Raw genomic sequence first — 18,862 nt, 5'->3', positions numbered from 1 at the left:
ATAATGTACAGGTAGTCAATAATATTCATAAAGATTTCAAAAGAAATCTGTTGTATTTATTATAACTCACCAAATGCTGACAGGCGCAGGAGACTAGTAGCAGTTGACCAGCTAGGCTTTAGGGTTGTTGAAGTGTAGAAAACAGAAAATTGAAAACTTAAATGTAATCATTGTTATATTTACTATTATTTTTTTTTAACGACCAATTTTATTAAAACACAAAGGCAGTAGCAAGTAGCTAGCCCTAATACTACCCGTAGCGGGTGATGGATTTAGGCGAAATGGGGCTACAACACCGCCCCCTGGTTGATTTTGGGGGCCAAATGTTGGGTGGGGGGTACAAATTTTTGTCGGGCTATAATGTGTGCCGTGTATATATATATATATGTAATGTATATAAATATTAACCTACAACACCATTATACCCCAAAAACAAATTCTTATCATTTGCTAACTAGACGTCTCGTGTCTCAATTCGTCCAATTTGTAGCTCTTCCACAACGCATAGCCTAAGAGTACGAATTACAACTACTAATGATTATATGCATGAATGATCATGTACATACAAAAAGATATATATTTTTTTTATGGATAATCCTTACTAACATATAATGATTTCCGTGATGAAATTCTGAAAACGCAGTCGAAGGGCATTGTCGGCGGTCAAAAAAGGATATTTAATATTTTCTTTTTTCTTGAAAGTACAGCAGCCCACATGCCACCCATTCTTTCACACTGACCACTACCCCAAAAGAGACCATTCTAAGTACCTCCCATTAATCTATAAATAATATTAAAAAATTTTATTTTATTTTATTTTATTTTTTCACTTTTAACTTATTTACCTTACATATAACTATATCGGCTGAATGCCTTTACCCTTTGTAGTTTTATTGCACTAGAATATTATAAGAATAAATAAAAAAAAACTTTTCTGATTGTTACAATGTAACAAAATGAACAAAAGTAATTGTTGAAAAGGTATTTTATGTGTGTATAAATATAATCTGGTTTTGCTTCAATTGGTTTCAACTTTCAAATTCATTTTCAAAATTTTCAGATGACTGACCAGAATAACTCAACACTAGCAAATTTCCAAACTATAAATTATGTAGAACTTTAAGTCAAATCAAAACCACAAACCACCAGATCAGACCAGACTAGTTAGTTACACACTATTTCATGACCAGCCACAACAGCTGTTAGGAGACGATGGCGGAATGCGGCCTGTTTGTCGGATGTATTCCACCTGTGCAGCCGCCCGTGCTGCCTGCTTGCTTCTCTGGGCTTCCGCCGCCACCATTTTTTTCTCCGATTTCTGCCTTGCCAATGCAATCTTTTTCAACATCTTTGCTTGTGCATGGGCTCTCCTTTGTTCAATTTCAGCCTAAACATAAATAAATACTAACAAGTTTATTACAATTTTACCCTCCACTAGGCAAATGTTAACTAACTTAGGGGCTGTTTGGTTCATTCAGATCTGAATGAGTCAGATCTGAATGAACCTCTGTCCCATTCAGCAACACCAACAAGTCTGAATGATTCAGACCTAATTTTAACCATTCAGATGTTTTTCTGTTTGGAAACATACAGCCCCTTAGTAACTTATGATCTTAACAACTGTTTCGGTTTCTTGTATGGGTTCGGTTCAGTTTTTAACATTAAGGTTGAAATTTTTGGGCCGGAAAAAAAATGGCTCCGAACAATGAATTTGGCCTAAATCTTTTTGTTAATTACTCATTAGGTGATTATTATACATTTGGGCTATTTATTAGATTTTATAAATTACTTATCATTCAAAATTGAAAATGAAGATTCATAAATTTGGTTCTGTTTTCTAGGTTTTAATTAAATGCAAAATGAAACCAAACCAAAAAAACTCGATTTTTACGAAAACATAAAACCAAACTATCGAATTTTGTTTGGGTTCGGTTGTTTCGGCGTTTTCAGTTACGGATAAGGTTTGCCCACCCATGATACCATTTAAACAAGAAAAATCACAAATCAAATCTACCTCTATTCTTCTCATTTCAGCTTCAAGTTTGGCCTTCTGTTGACTCTCCCATGCTTGAATTTTGATCTCTTCTCGTACAAATCTAAACACAACAATTCGACTACATTTAAACGAGACGAATCTAAAAACAATTTTTAAAAATGAATGAATAAATAAATACCTTGCATTGTGCTTAGATTTTTCAGCATCCTCCCACGAAGCAGCCCGTTTCTCAAATTCAATCCTCAAAGACTCTTCAGCTGCGTTCTCCTTTTCATTTTCAACATGCGATACTTTCTTTTCGGTATCTTCTTTACTAGCCCAAGCAGCAATGTTCATCTTCCCGAGCTGCATCCCAAGGTGTAAGATCTCCTTTCGGGTCCTAAGTTTGACTTCTTGATCAGTCAACTCTTTTGGGTTGACCGAGCAGTCACTAACTGTGTGTTGTACAGGTGTGGTTGTTGGTCCACCTCTAGGTGTAGATGGAATTGAAGAATTTGGACTACGAAGTGGCGTTGTGGACCCCACGGGTGTCGATGTCATTGATGGTTCTTGACTCGGGATCGGAGTCATTTCGGTCCCCATGTCGCGCATTGAAACCGCTCTAACTTCGTGACAACCTATTTTATAATCAATACTTGTTAGATATATTTATCCATGATTCATGCAAAAACAATAAACTAGTATTGTAACAATATAGTTTTTCAATCACTAATTATTAGTTTATTACCTGTTTTATCCTCATTTGAACCTTGTCCACACGATGAATCCCGGGTGTCAATTTCTTTTAGATCTTTACTTTCAATACATGTATTGGTTGACTCGCTTGCTTCATTTGTTTGACCGGAAACGGGGTGTGGATTAGAGGGTGTAAACGAAAACTTGTCTGGACCCACTTGTAACATGGGTTGACTAAAGTCAACCCGTTTAATGGAAGGCTCAGAAGAACCTTTACTCACATTTACAGTCCCTCCCCGGTTGACTTGGTTTTGCATAGTGTGTTTTGGATTATGATTCTGCATAATTTGCTTATTCATTATCCACTTTTCGGCATCATTCCATTTTGAAGACATGGGTCTCAACAAGGATCTTGAAATGGCATTATGCGTTAATCTCTCAGCTTTATGAAACTCGAAGCTGGATGAGCTGGCATTGCTATCATAATCAAGATTATCATCTTCTAACGATCTTATTGGATGAACCGAACTTGAATTACTACTATCCGTTTTTTGAAACTGGTGTGGTTTCACACGACTGTCTTTTGTATCGAATGTTACAGAAGAAATCCCCATGCTAGAAACTGCAGTTTCAGGCCCACAAATGCATATTAATGATTCAAAAACTTACTAAGCATATGTCAATGTCATTGTTGTTTGAAAACAGTAAGAATTTGCACTCATGGAAAGCTTATCTTTGGCTTGTAAAATACACTTTACTAAAAGGTAAAGATGATGACATCAATCCAAGATGGTCCACATTATTATGGAGTTTTTGGATACACTTTTTACCATTACAAAAATTATAATTAGTTTTCTCAAACACTCCATATCAAAAGGCAGCAAATTTCTAGGATTTCAAAGTTTAAAGCTAATAATTAAGTAAAAGATTAATTATCTAAAGACAAATTTGAACTGCATACCTTCATCATCAAACACTCCAGAGTTTGAAGATAACAGGCTGCTGTTAACAAACTCGGTATCTTCGAGTTTCGCAGGAGATGTTCTTGCTGAATTGGTTTTTGATCCTCCATCTTTCTTCCTCTGCCCCATTAGCTTCATTCTCAATTTACTTGGAGATATTATCCCAACCTACAATTCAATTAAACCAGCAACAAAATCAATAACAAAATGAACACATCATGAACTTCAAATCACAAACCAACCGGACTACAATAAGAGAATTGCTTTTAAAGATTTTCAAATCTTCAATTGTTTGAATCAAATTTTGATCAAGCATTGTTTACAGAATATAGGGCTGTAAACGAGTCGAGCCAGCATGAGTTCGAGCTCGACATTAAACGAGGCAGCTCGGCTCAGCTTGAACTTGAGCTGGAAGTTAAACGAGCCGACTCGGGTCAGGTTGTTTCAAATCAAGTTTTTTTAGCTAGTTTTATTCGAGCTGTTATCGATAGAGCTACGAGCCACGACCAAACACAACCGGTACCGGTATTCAGTTTTTCAATGGTGAAAACGTTACTTGTATACGGTTTTACTTGTTTTTTTGGTATTTTTCGGTACCAGTAGGGATCTCATCCCTAAATAAGTAATTAACACATTATAAGCTACAAATGACAAAGTAACTAACCGGATTATAATAAGCGAAAACCGATAAACGATCTACAGATAATCACTTAACTGGATCAAATAAATGAACAGACGAAGAAAGAGAAGCATATGGAATTTCAAACGAGTTTAACCTAATTTGAATCAAATCATCCATAACAAAATTAAAAACATTGGGAGCTTCAAATGACAAACAGAATAATAATAATAATAATAATAATAATAATAATAATAATAATAATAATCTGTAATTGAATCTAATATGTTGACGTGTATAAAAAATGATGAACAGAAGCAGAGGCTATTGATTCCATTGACTGACTGGTGAAATTGAGAAGAGTAAGTAAGTGCGTACCTGAAGCTTGTGATTATGAATCCTTTCGTACTCCATTAGATTCCCTAGTAAATAATAATAATAATAATAATAATAATAATTATATAGAGAGATGAGATCAAATTAAATAGTTTGGTCCGAAATTTTGAAGCTGATCAAGTGAAGAAGAAGTGATGATGAGAAGAAAAGAAAGCTGACAGACACAGACAGACACAAATACACCCCCAATTATTTAACTATACATATATGTATCTGTATGTGATTGACCAACACCATTTTATTATTATTATTATTATTATTATTATTATTATTATTATCCCTTTTTTTTCTTTATTTATTTTACATTTTTAAATATATTTAAAACTATTTCTAATTATTATTTTAAGAGTTTTATCAACTATCTATAAAATCTTCTGATGTGATTACATTGACAAAAGTTGTTTTAAATTCCATATGGAAATGATAATCATGAACAAAATTAACTAACTCTAAAATATAATTAATGTCTTTCCATTTTTAAGAAGTTCTTTACTTAAATGAAATTGAGTGTAATGAAACACGGGAGCGTGTTTTACGGAACAAGTTTTAAGGTGTGAACTCTAAGATTACACAATATCGTTTTGATGGTTCAACGTGAGAGAAAGAAACTAAATGGGTTAGAATATCGCTTTACATTTTATCGTTAAAGCGTTGTGTACTTAACTTATACACGAATTACACGTTTAAAAATATTGTTCTCTTAATAGGCAATTTTCTTCAATTTCCTAAACTTGAATTCAGAACATTCGGGTATATAAAAGATTATTATGCCTTTATTTGTGAAATTTTGCAAATTGAATTATAAAAACTATTTTTATTATATCATTTAAAAATGTAATTACTTTTTATATTAAGTTTTACATAAATATAAAAAAATAATATAAAAAGCCAAGCATGGCAGCTGTTTTATATATTTCTATGTCCGCTGATATTTTATTTGAAAAATCTTTTTGGATAGTGGGGCACTACATTGGATTATTATTTTTTTCACAAAATTTAAGCTGTGATTCTTTAATTTATGATAACAACACATAATATATTTTACCATCTTTCTAATAATACACATTATCTTTTGTATTTTTCATCTTAAGAGGTTTTTTGAATCGATGTCTAATATTGATTTTTGTTTTGAATTTCTTTTTTTTAACAACAGCTATTAAATACCTCCCTTGATTAGAAAGAGGGAAAAAATAAGAAAATACCGTGATTTTTAACCACGCTATCCAATTCATATTGAATTTACAACTACGGAAAAAAGCCACAAATATAAACCGAAACAATGGAATATGTTGAAATGAAAATCTTTATGATCAAGTTTCATGCCAAAAATGGCGGTTTTGAGTATTCTTTAATTGTGTGATAAGTTAAGTTTTTAATCTCGGTTTGTTTTTTTTTATCTTTTCTTAACGACGAACACTCACACACCATGTCAAAGTTGCTGAATTTGAAGGCGCATTGTAATAATAAATATATGGATATGTATATTTATGTATGGCCTACATGATCATTTATATTATAATAGATCAAAGTTAATTAAATTATACCTTATAATTATGTTAGCTAGGTAATTGTTGATGAACCAAATTACCCTTTCTTGCTAACCAAGGGTTTCCCCTTGGATGTATATAAATATGGAGAGACAAATTAACATCACATAACTTAACCCTAAACCCTCACATCAGATTTCATGAGCCTCTCTCCCTCTATATTATTCGGTTTTCTCAAGATCCCTAATCCCCATCACTAATATACATCCTAAAGGGGAACCCGACCAAGCTGACTGTCATGTCGTCTGGATCGTACTCATCAGCCGTGGCCACTCTCTCTGCTGTGACATGTATGTTTTAGTTGTAGGTTTATCATAACATCCATGTTTTCTATTACATACATGAAGAACTGATCAACATGTGGTATCAGAGCGATGTTGATTAATCAGTTCTTCATGTCTTCCATTAACTCAGGATCTAAACCGGAAGACATGAACTAAACCTGATAAACCCTAACAGTTTTCGGTTTTCATTAGTTCGTATTATTTATTTATCGTTTTGATTAAAATCCAAAAACTGATAAACCCTAATAGATTTTCGTTTTAATTCGTTTTATTTTATTATCGTTATTAAAATCGCGAATGACAGAAACCCTAACAATTTTACGGTTTTAAAAATCGTATGATATAACCTGACAGTTTTCGAAATCTAGTAAATTAAATGATTATTCGCGTTCATAGCAGTTTTCGAAAATCTAATATAATCTGGCTTAATATCTGGATTGTTATAACCAAATCTTGGATAAACAAACAATCCCTAAGAATTCAGATTAATCGTTATTAGCTGTTCATAAACTTATGGGTGTATGTGTTTACGGCTAAAACAGTTTTCGGAGAACACTGAGTTTCCAAAAACACTAGAACCCGTAAACGCATCAAACCAGTAAACTAATATCCCGAGACTAAAATTTTTTGTGAACAGTATCCTTAATAATTTTTGTTCGATCCGCGCTAATCGTTTTGTTTGCTATTAACTAAACTAATGTTTTGTAAATACTTAAAATAAATATTTATCACTTTTACAAAACATATAAAAGCTTAAACTTGAATGAATGATGATGTACACTTCTGCCCAAAGGTGATGTGATACATCTAACATACCATTCAAGTCTAAATACAAGCTATGTTAGTTTAGCTTAAACATGATTTAAATGTATCACTTCTGTCCAAAGGTGATGCGATACATCTATATCAAAGCAAAACTAACTCGTGCATAATTAAAATGGTTGTTTCACTTCTGCCCAAATGTGATGTGTTACAACTGTTTTGCACATATACTTAAGTAAAATTTAATTCTGCCCAAAGGTGATTTATCTTTTATTTAAGTAGAATTTTATTAATTACATTAATCTATTATTTTGATGTTAATAATAGATATTTATTATCACAGCTTCATAATTTAAATGGTTCTTTTTTTTATGCCTGCATTAGTCTAAGTTGCCCCTAGTTCACTCTAAGTTTCTTCTAGTTTAGTATCTTAACATTCTCATATAAATTCCAATAACAGCTCCGAATGGTGGAATCACATCATTAACTAGAGATAACTTTGCTGCCTAAAAGGACTCTCTTATGCTTAATCTCGCCTTCCTGGATTTCGACTTTGCTCTAAACGAGGATGAACCTCCAGCACTAACCACTGAAAGCACCCCTGCTCAGCACTTATTGTTCGAAAAATGGAAGAGATACAACCGCATGTCTCTAATGCTTATGAAAAACTCCATTAGCATGCCCATAAGAGGATCTATTCCAGACTCTAACAATGCTAAAACCTATATAGCTTCTGTGGAGGAACAATTCAAGGGAACGTCTAAGGCGCATGCTAGTACTCTTATTCTCAAACTGGTGACTACTAAGTACAAATGGAAGGAGTGGCATTCGTGGGCACATTATGATGATTACGACATGGCCCATAAGCTGAAGGGATTAGACATGGAGATCAGCGACGGTTTTCTGGTACACTTCATCATGACCTCTCTTCCACCTGCCTATGAAGCTTTCAAAATCAATTACAACACCCTGAAGGACAAATGGTCCATGAGTGAGCCGATTGCTATGTGCGTGCAAGAGGAAGAGCGTATGAAGATGGACAAACCTGAAGTTGCTTACCTTGCCACCAGTTCCAAGAAGAGGAAGAACACTAATCCAAGAAAGGAGTTTGCTAAAGTTCAGAAAAATAATACAGGTGCCTCAACCAGCTCTCAGAACTCCACTGGAAAGCCCTTCTGCAAGTTCTGTAAGAAGTACATTCATAAACAGAAGGACTGTTCAGACTTTAAGGAGTGGCTGGCTAAGAAAGGTAATGATCTATTTATGATACTTGAGTCCTATAATTTAACTTTTCCTGCTAATACATGGTGGTTTGATTCTGGTTCTATGGTTCATGTAACCAATTCTACTCAGGGATTCCTTTCAATCCGGAAGCTAGAAAGAAACCAAAGAACACTAAGACGGGGAATGATAAAGAACTTGAAGTCAAGGCTGTGGGAACTTTACAATTAATAATGAAAACTGGTTTATGTATTAAACTTTATGATACCTTATATATTCCTGAGATTACTCGGAATCTTGTATCAGGACCAAAGTTAGACATGGACGGTTTTGATGTTTCTCATGGTCGTGGTAAACTTACTATTTCTTTAAATTCTCAAGCGTTTGGTTATGGCTTTTTGGATGGTGGTCTTTATAGATTAGAACTAGATGATAATTTTTCTAAATCTTTGTTGTCATATAATATTAATGAATCACTCACAAAGATTAAAGAGAAACGAGACTTAGAGACTTCTTCTATGTTGTGGCATCAACGTTTAGGCCACATCTCACGAGACCGGTTAGCCCATCTCGTGAAGAATGAAGTCTTACCACATCTCGATTTCACCGATTTTGGAACATGTGTCAAATTCCTTAAAGGCAAAATGACATCCGCAAATAAGAAAGGCGCCACTAGAAGCTCTAATTTATTAGAACTCATTCATACTGATATTAGTGGTCCTTACCCCATTGCTGGGATAACTGGACATACTTCATTTATCACTTTCATTGATGATTATTCCCGATATATGTACCTGTATCTCATTAAAGAAAAATCTGAATCTGTAACAACTTTTAAAGATTTTAAAACTGAAGATGAAAAACAACTAGATCGTCAAATAAAAGTTGTCAGATCAGACAGAGGAGGTGAATATTATGGAAGACATACTGATGTGGGTCAGGCCCCTGGTCCATTTTATGATTTTTGTAAGGGCCATGGGATCGTGAACCAATATACCATGCCAGGTACTCCTCAGCAAAATGGTGTCGCTGAACGGAGAAATCGAACCCTTATGGATATGGTACGCAGTATGTTAGCCAACACTAATTTGTCTCTATTTCTCTGGACTGAAGCCTTAAAAGCAACCGTTCATATACTCAATAGAGTTCCTTCTAAGTATGTCCCTAAAACTCCTTATGAACTTTGGACAGGAGGAAACCGAGTCTTAATTATATGAAAGTATGGGGCTGTAATACTGAAGCAAAACTTTATAACCCTTTCCTAAAGAGACTTGACCCTAAAACTGTTACCTGCTTCTTTATCGGGTATCCTGAAAATTCAAAGGGTTATCGTTTCTATTGTCCTTCCCATGTCACTCATATCGTAGAAACCAAGCGTGTCGTGTTCCTGGAGGATTACAAGATCAGTGGGAGCAGTACTAATCCTTATGAAGAATTGCAAGAAATACAAGGTGCGGGGGGAGACTCGTCGATTATTGTAACTCCGGCTATTCCTCTTGTACCCCATGCAATTGAACCTTCTGCGCCACCTTCTCCACACTCATAACCCGTTATCACAGAAAATGAAGGCACATCAAACACTCAAAACCAAGAAAATGCTGAACCCGCTAATCAACCCAGGAGGTCATCTAGGTCTAGAAGACCAACTAACTTTGATGATTATGTCACCTACCTGACTGAAGCTGACGCCGGAAAGCTTAATGATCCTATCTCTTATAATGAAGCCATGAGCAGTGATCAGTCTTCTGAATGGAATAAAGCGATGATTGATGAGCTTGATTCCATGAGGAAAAATGACGTTTGGGATTTGGTGGAATTGCCCAACGGTGTCAAACTCGTTAGATGTAAATGGGTGTTCAAAGCAAAACTTGATCCAAATGAGAACGTTGAACGCTATAAAGCGAGATTGGTTGCAAAGGGCTACACTCAGAAAGAGGGAATTGACTATCAAGAGACTTTTTCACCTGTCTCTCGAAAAGATTCATTAAGGATCGTCATGGCCCTAGTAGCTCACTTTGATTTAGAGCTGCATCAGATGGACGTAAAAACCGCTTTCCTTAACGGCACTTTAGACGAAGAGGTGTACATGAAGCAACCTGAAGGTTTTAAACCTGAAGGTCAAGAACATCTAGTCTGTAAGCTCAAGAAGTCAATATATGGGTTGAAACAAGCATCACGTCAATGGTACCTAAAGTTTGATGAAGTCATGAAGAAACAAGGTTTTGCAAAGAATCAATTGGATCAATGCACCTACCTCAAAATGAGTGGGAGTAAGTTTACTATACTTGTCCTTTACGTAGATGATATTCTATTGGCAAGTAATAATTTAGACATGTTTCATGAGTCGAAGCGATTACTCTCGCATAACTTCGACATGAAGGATCTCGGAGATGCTTCTTATGTTATTGGCATCGAAATTCACCGATACAAACACAGAGGAATCTTAGGATTATCTCAAAGGGCCAACATTGACCGTGTCCTTACTCGTTACAACATGCAACATTGTAACCCAACTGCAGCTCCTGTAGTTAAAGGAGACGTTTTCGGGGCATTCCAATGTCCGAAAACAGAGGTTGAAAATGAGCAAATGAGATTGATACCTTATGCATCAGTAATCGGGAGCCTTATGTATGCACAAGGTTGTACTCGTCCAGGTATTGCTTATATTTCTGGAATGTTAGGCCGTTATCAGACTAATCCTGGCCTTGAACACTGGAAAGTAGCTAAGAAGGTACTTCGATATCTTCAAAGGACGAAAGACTACAAACTGACTTATAGAAGAAGTGACAATTTAGAAGTGGTAGGTTATTCTGATTCTGACTTTGCTAAATGCAAAGATGACAAGAAGTCCACTTCGGGGTATATCTATATGTTAGCAGGCGGGCCCATCTTATGGAAGAGTCATAAGCAACAGTCGACGACTACTTCCACCACGATGGCAGAATATATAGCTGTTTATAATGCTACCTGCTGTGGAATGTTGCTTAAAAATCTGATTTATGGGCTCAAATTAGTCAATTCTATTTCTAGACCATTGAAACTTTATTGTGATAATTCAGCTGCCGTTAATTTCTCGAACAGTAACAGTTCGACTGGAGCTGGTTTATATCTTGATACAAAGTATTTGTTCGTGCGTGAACGAGTTGAGGAAAATAAACTTTGTATTGAGTATATTAGTACACATAATATGCTAGCGGATCCGATGACTAAAGGTCTCCCCCCTAAAGTTTTTGAAGAACATGTTGCTAATATGGGATTTACTGAAGACCTTATTTAATTGCATATTGTACTTATTTACATTTTATTTAATAAAATTTCCTCAGTTTTGATTTTGTATGTCTCTTAATATGTTCTGCATGCGTAATGACATATAGACAAATTATTATACAAATCAAATATTTGAAGGGCTTACTTATATAATTTTGTATGATTAATGGGGGTCTTGAGCTGATGTTCAATTCAATGACTGTATTTCTCTGCTCCAGTTTAAGTTTAAAGCTAAAATGAGTGTTAAAATCTGCAGACTAATCTAATACTCATAATAAATGATTATTTGGCCAAGTGGGAGAATGTAAGAATAAATATATGGATATGTATATTTATGTATGGCCTACATGATCATTTATATTATAATAGATCAAAGTTAATTAAATTATACCTTATAATTATGTTAGCTAGGTAATTGTTGATGGACCAAATTACCCTTTCTTGCTAACCAAGGGTTTCCCCTTGGATGTATATAAATATGGAGAGACTAATTAACATCACATAACTTAACCCTAAACCCTCACATCAGATTTCGTGAGCCTCTCTCCCTCTATATTATTCGGTTTTCTCAAGAACCCTAATCCCCATCACTAATATACATCCTAAAGGGGAACCCGACCAAGCTGACTGTCATGTCGTCTGGATCGTACTCATCAGCAGTGGCCACTCTCTCTGCTGTGACATGTATGTTTTAGTTGTAGGTTTATCATAACATCCATGTTTTCTATTACATACATGAAGAACTGATCAACACGCATCACCTTGGTATGTGATTTATGCACGATGCCACTAGGCTAAGAGCCACCGGCTTTCGGTTTTTGTTTGAACATGATGGTACTGTAATTATATTTTGTTTAGAATGATGTCGATAACATTAAAAAAAAACTAACAAGACGAGATATACATACATACACATAGATCAAATGTTGTAGTAGTCACGGGTTTTAAAACAATAAAAGGTTTCATAATGTATCCTAATAATCGAAATCACATACATCATTTTGTCTGTTTGCGGCTGTGCTTTTAATACAAGCAGAGACATGTAATTCAAAATTTTTGTGCAAAACTTAAAATAATGTCATGATGGCTTATACATCATTTTGTCACAAGTGTACATTTTGAATTCGAGTATTTTATGTTCTAGAAACATCCTAAACTCAATGTCCTAGCTTTTTTAATACTTATATATTTATGCATATTTATCCAATAACCTTTTAAAATAATATAATACAAATTACGGTTATTATTAACTTTAAACCGAAAGAAATGAAGTTTTTTATGTATCACATGGTCCCTAGAACAAATTGTTCAAGGTATAACATCCAAAACAATGTGCACTATTAAACAAGGGTTTGCAAACGCATCTGATACATATAATCGAAAAAACTCTTTGATTGTTAGAAATCATTGTGTGTTTTGCCATGTATAATAGTATTCTGGTATTTATTGTCAAAGGTAGCGCCTTAGTTTTATACTCAAACAAAAGAACAACACTAATCAATCATTTAACTGACTTGAACGCATGTGTTAAGTTGTGTTAAACATATTTAAGACAATTTAATCGGTTTATTAATCAATTATGATATGAATGAATCTAAAAGACCTTCTGTTCAATTACTTAACAATTTCCGAGCGACAACAATTATGGTGTTGCCTATCAACGGTAACTCTGAACCTTCAATAGAAATTTTTGAACACTATTAACTTTATAATTTATATACTTTATACTTACAGTAGAAACTCGATAAATTGATACTCGATTATTTAATAAACTCTCTAAGATAATATTTTTTGTCGGTCCCGACTCGAGGATAGGGTGCAATAATTCGCTAAAATTATAAGATAATACATTTTTGATAATTTCTTTAGACCCCATATAAAATATAAATTAATAATTCCTTAGGTTGTGGGTAATGGCTCGCGAAGGAAGGGGCGCGGTCCAGGTGGCGGGTGAGGTGGCTCGCGAACACCACTACACCCATCAAGTGGTCAGGGGCGTGGACGGCCCCCGTGGTCCGGACCACAGGGCTTGGTCAAACAATTGGGGGTGGGCAATCAAGCCCCACTACACCCTATGGGGCTTGGTTGAGAGGCTTTATCCAGTGTCATGTCATCGCCTACGTGTCGGGTTTTGATTGGCTCACTTGGGGCTCAACCAAGCCCCATTACCCTTAGCCTTATATATAGCATATTACATGAATGATTTATTAAGGTTTATTGAAAAATGACTCAATTGTCTTTTATTTTTTGTTGAAATCAATTTTCTCTTGAATCTCGTCTCTAATTTTCCTTAGCATGGTAAGAACTTCTGGTGTTGTTTTTTCATAGCTCAACAAGAAATTGTTCAATGTGATTGCCGCTTTAATAGCTTCGTTTCGCGAAGGGGGCTTCATTGTAGAACTTTCATCATCTTCTTCATCGATATCATCTTTATTAATTCCAATAACGCTTTCAATAATTTCTTCACCAGTCAACAACTGTGCAACTACATTTTCTTCTGGGTGAGTCAGAACATCTTCGACATGCATTGCATTGCGATAACCCAACTCTTTGATCAAATTCTGGTGGGAGATTGAAGGTTTTTTCAAATTGGGCCGTTCATTTAATATACATGCATTGTATACAATAATTAAGTAGAAGATTGAAAAGTGTTTGTAAACTAAGTATTCTCCTATAAATTAATAAAATATTAATTAATATATAAATTAATAATTATTAATTGATCGATTAATTAATAACTTTTTTAATTAATAAATTTTGGCCATCCCAAGTGTATTGTTTTATAGAGTTTCTACTGTATATAATCAACCAACTTATTTTATGTCACGATTTACTATACATGTTAGTTAATCTGGTTAAATGTGGACTAAAATGACATAATTGATATGGGGTGAGATGATATAATAAGCATTGATATTTTTGTTTTCTTCTTACAAAAATCGTTTTCTTTTTTCACATACTAAAATCAAATAATGGTAATGTTATAAAACGAGTACAAGTGACGGTGATACAAATGAATAGATCTTTAAAATTCTGTCGAGTGACAAATTAACAAAAAAATGTTAAATTATTCTATTTTTTTGTGTTTAATTAATAATTATCCTCTCGGCAGTATTATTGTAATACAAAATGGAGACAATACAGGACGCAAACAATATAAGACATTAAAAACAAGAACATAAAATAGTACTTAAAATAAAGTTGACTTATTATGTATAAAAAATAGAGGTGCTAATCAAATCATGTTTACTAATTTGTCCAAGCTGATACGCCTTTTTTGATTTTTTCCGAGGTGAGATGATTCTGTCTGCTTGTCTTTCATTTGTTGTTAAGTGGATATATTATATTTTTCAAATCTGTAAATATGCATATGACTATGTAATTGTATCTTACTAGAGAAAATATAAACATGTAATCTTTTATGTATGTATAACACTATAAAATAAGACACCTATACTCAAGTGAAGTGGTAAAAGGGTGGGAATTCATTTTGAATGTTTTATGCACAATCAAATTAACTTGCTACCACCCGCATGCTCTTAATACAATAATTTACATTACTCATGTTGGTCATACGACATGCTATGGGGGCTTAATGGTGGTGAAAATCGAAATGAGTCTTTAAATAATTATCATAAGAGAGGTAGGACCATAGAAGTGTACATATTTGAATTTACGCCGCTATAGTTTGATGTTGAAATTGGTATTAAAACACTTGACTTGTAAAGCTCACAAGTATAAACATTGTTGTGTTATTTTACAATTTTATTCTTTCGTATGTGTTTATATGTAATTATTTGTGTGTGTGTGTATATATATAAAAACGAAAACATAAAAACCCTACGTGTCGCGATGTAGTCGCTCCCCCTTTTTTTGGAGTCATCAGATTTGCTTGATTTTTAAATGGAGGATTCTCATGCATTTGACCCGAACTCACGGGTATGGGTCTTACCAAACCCGGATAGTCCTTAAACGGGTTATAACATCTTATTAAATTAAAAAACAAATCTCACCAAATATTTGATATGAAAATCCTATAAATTAGGGATATACTAAAAATTAATATTTTTTTCAAAAGATATGATTTATAATTAAGAAACATAAAAAATACACATATTATTTATAATTAAAACACCAGTTTTATAGTAAAAGAAAAATAAGCGGGCATCGGGTCTCATCAAACCAATATAGCTTTTAAATCGGGTTATAACATCTCATTTATTTGTGAAACATTTTTATCATCAAACCATAAGTATATTACTCGCATTAACTTTCATACAATAAAAAAATAAAAAAATCAAAAAATAAATAATATAAACCCCCGTAATACGGGGGATTAAAACTAGTGTATATATATATATATATATATATATATATATAAGAGAAGTTTGGTGCCGCTAACCAAGTGACGGCACCAAACTTTTCCATACCATTTTGATTTTCTTTTTTAGTATTTGTAGCATAGTGAACGTAACGAGAACCGACCTAACGTCAATTTTTGTTTACGTAACGGAAACAGACTTAATTTGTGTAAATTCACTGCATCAACGTCCGGGATTGACAATGCTAGGGCTTTGATGCCATTTGGTTTTTTTTGTTTTAGCGAAAACCGACCGGATGCCAATTTCTTTTTTTATTTTTTTGTTTTATTCTGGTACTGTAACAAACGAGAAAGAAACCGACCAAATTCGCGTAAAGTCAGTGCCTTTTGATTTAGTCCAGAACCACCGTAAAAAAATCGACCAATTGCCGTTTTTATTTTAGTTCTTGTATCGTAAGAAACCGACTGAATTCACGTCGACTTATCATCTCAATGCTCGAGATCGACAACGCTTGGATTTTACCATCACCCAGATTTTACCGATCTGCCCGGCGCAACGCGGCAGGTAAATTACTAGTTAATAATATCATAAAACTTTCAACACGTAAAATCGAGTTTAGATGAGTACATAGCGTAGACTAATACACAACGTTTTAAAAATCGGGACTAGCCGGGATTAATCACTAGTCGGCTGGTGACTGGTTAATTTTTAAGTAGTCGGCCAGAAAATCAGTAGTCAAGCCTAAACGACCTAGTCCGTGCTAATCGAAACTTAACTCCGGCCTTAATTCTGGTTGATTTCTGGCAATTTGTGACAATTTTTAGTGGCTTGTAGTTTTTGAACAATTTATGGCGATTCCATATACATATACGTAAAATTTTGTTTTTTTTGTATATATATATATATAAAGTTACTTATAAATATGTATGTTTATTAAAATTACATATTGTTTAATAATGTCTGTGTATGTATATAATTGAAAATTATATATATAAATTTTAATCCGATTAATCTCGACTATCCTTACTAGTCATCATCCCACCATCTGACTAACGACTAACAATTTCTTCAACACTGCTAATACATCGAGCTCTAGCCTGGTAGTGTTATATTCCAACTCTACCCTGACAACTAAATCCCAACTAAATCCCAACTAAAATATGTAGCGATATGAGTCACTTTTTTATATTAAAATTAATAATAACGATACTCTCTTTATTAACATGATAAAATAAGTAGTACAAATACCGTAATACAAAATAAAAATAAACAATGAAAAACATATTAAATATGTTAAATGATTCAACTCAAGAACTTCATATGATAAAATATTCAACTTGTTATTCAGCAACATCTTCTTGTAATCTCCCTGACAAGAACTTAAAAACAAAATTTTCAAATTTTACTACAACGGCTTCTAGTAGTCTCTTTGGCTGCAAGAATAAACACAATAAAAGTTGACGGTTGAGGTTAAGGCGAATGTTCAACACACTTCCCTTAAAACAGATTTCGTTCCTCTATATAAGACAATGCGTCTGTCTCTCATGGTACAACAACCGAAGCTGTTTGTACTGTCGGAAGATGTCCACGCGTCTGAAGTACATCATGTATATTTTAGTGTTAGAACTTATGAAAAAAATAAAAAGAATGAAAGGTAGAGGAATCGAATACAGAAAGTCATCTCTATAGGTTCTTAACATTTGGGTTCTTAAAACTTTCTTATTCACCAAGAACTCTTCATGTATGCATACATTTTTTCTTGTATTTTCAAGTTAATAATTTTTCTAACATTCTAAAAATGAGGCACATAGCCTACTACGTATAAGAGTTATGGATGGTGAATAATCTCTTAATTAGAAATTTAATTAAAGACATGAAATCTAATAAAAACTAATTTAATTCATGAAAAGCTCTCTTCAAGAGTTTTCACCATATAAAAAATTTAATATTAATATTTAATAAATTTCCATTCACATTATTCAATTTTTTCAATAAAAGCATACTTTAAATTGATAAGTTAATAAATAATTCTTTGAGACTAAAAGATGTTAACAAGTGAAACTCATTTAGTTGATATGGATGGATTAATTGATTTTGTGAGTGTTAATAAAACAAGATCCAAATAGTAGAAACAAGCATCAAGTGATGAAATTGTGATTAGGGATGTGAATGAGCAAATCATGTCGTGGACCGCTTGAGATTCATTTATTAAGATAGCGTTTGGTATTGAGGAATTAAATGATAAATTGCGATGTAATGAAAAAAGTGGTGTTTGTTTGTTCAATGAAATAAAATCATTCATTACACATGAAATCTCACTCCAACAAAACCACAACTACCATCGCCTCTGCCACTGTCGCAATCGCCGCCACCACCGTCGCTGCCACCACCACCAGTGCTACCACCGCCACCATCGTCATCGTATCCATCACAACCATTGTCATCGCCACCGCCTGACCATCACCGCCACCACCACTGTCGCCGCTTGACCACCACCACCTGACTGCCACAACCGTCGCCTCCACCCTACCATCATCATCACTAGTAATGCTACCACCCCCACCCCACCACAACCATCGCCCCTGACACCTGACCGTCACCACCACCATCGTCGCCACCGCCACCACCATTTTCATCGCCGGTAACACCCTTGGCAAACACAACATCGTCCCACTCTTAGGCTATCCCACATCGGCCGTGGACAAGAGAGATCCTTGGTTCACAAGTAATGTCCTGCCTCTTAACATCACCAACGCGTTTTGGGCAACCAAAAACAAATCCGTGAGCTCTTCGTGGGCAGAGCGGACAATA

At 34.3% G+C, this 18,862-nt stretch overlaps 1 protein-coding gene across 1 annotated transcript; it reads right to left on the bottom strand.

The window, feature by feature from the left end:
- Positions 1-1,028: 1,028 nt before the first annotated feature.
- LOC143557733 (uncharacterized) lies at positions 1,029-4,695 on the bottom strand. The gene is made up of 6 exons (XM_077046736.1): positions 4,631-4,695; positions 3,633-3,801; positions 2,724-3,293; positions 2,175-2,613; positions 2,015-2,096; positions 1,029-1,387 (listed from the first exon to the last, which is right to left on the bottom strand). Exons 1-6 carry the CDS (start codon positions 4,664-4,666, stop codon positions 1,181-1,183), a joined length of 1,503 nt encoding a protein of 500 aa, XP_076902851.1. The 5' UTR covers positions 4,667-4,695; the 3' UTR covers positions 1,029-1,180.
- Between the last annotated feature and the right edge of the window lie 14,167 nt (positions 4,696-18,862).

This window comes from Bidens hawaiensis, unplaced genomic scaffold, assembly GCF_021521415.1.
Source record: "Bidens hawaiensis isolate Kalapana, Puna unplaced genomic scaffold, B.hawaiensis_p1.1 tig00019096_1, whole genome shotgun sequence".
Classification (NCBI taxonomy): Eukaryota; Viridiplantae; Streptophyta; class Magnoliopsida; order Asterales; family Asteraceae; genus Bidens; species Bidens hawaiensis.
The sequence above is the reverse complement of the archived record's forward strand: the minus strand, read 5'-3'. Positions and strand labels throughout refer to the sequence as shown.

What these genes read in the sequence shown, in the direction of transcription:
- LOC143557733 (XM_077046736.1), bottom strand. Translation starts at nt 4,666, where the DNA reads ATGGAGTACGAAAGGATTCATAATCACAAGCTTCAG. An exon ending in TTCATAATCACAAGCTTCAG is followed by an intron (nt 3,802 to 4,630) that starts GTACGCACTTAC and finishes ATTGAATTGTAG; the next exon opens with GTTGGGATAATATCTCCAAG. An exon ending in CTGAAATGAGAAGAATAGAG is followed by an intron (nt 1,388 to 2,014) that starts GTAGATTTGATT and finishes ATTTATGTTTAG; the next exon opens with GCTGAAATTGAACAAAGGAG.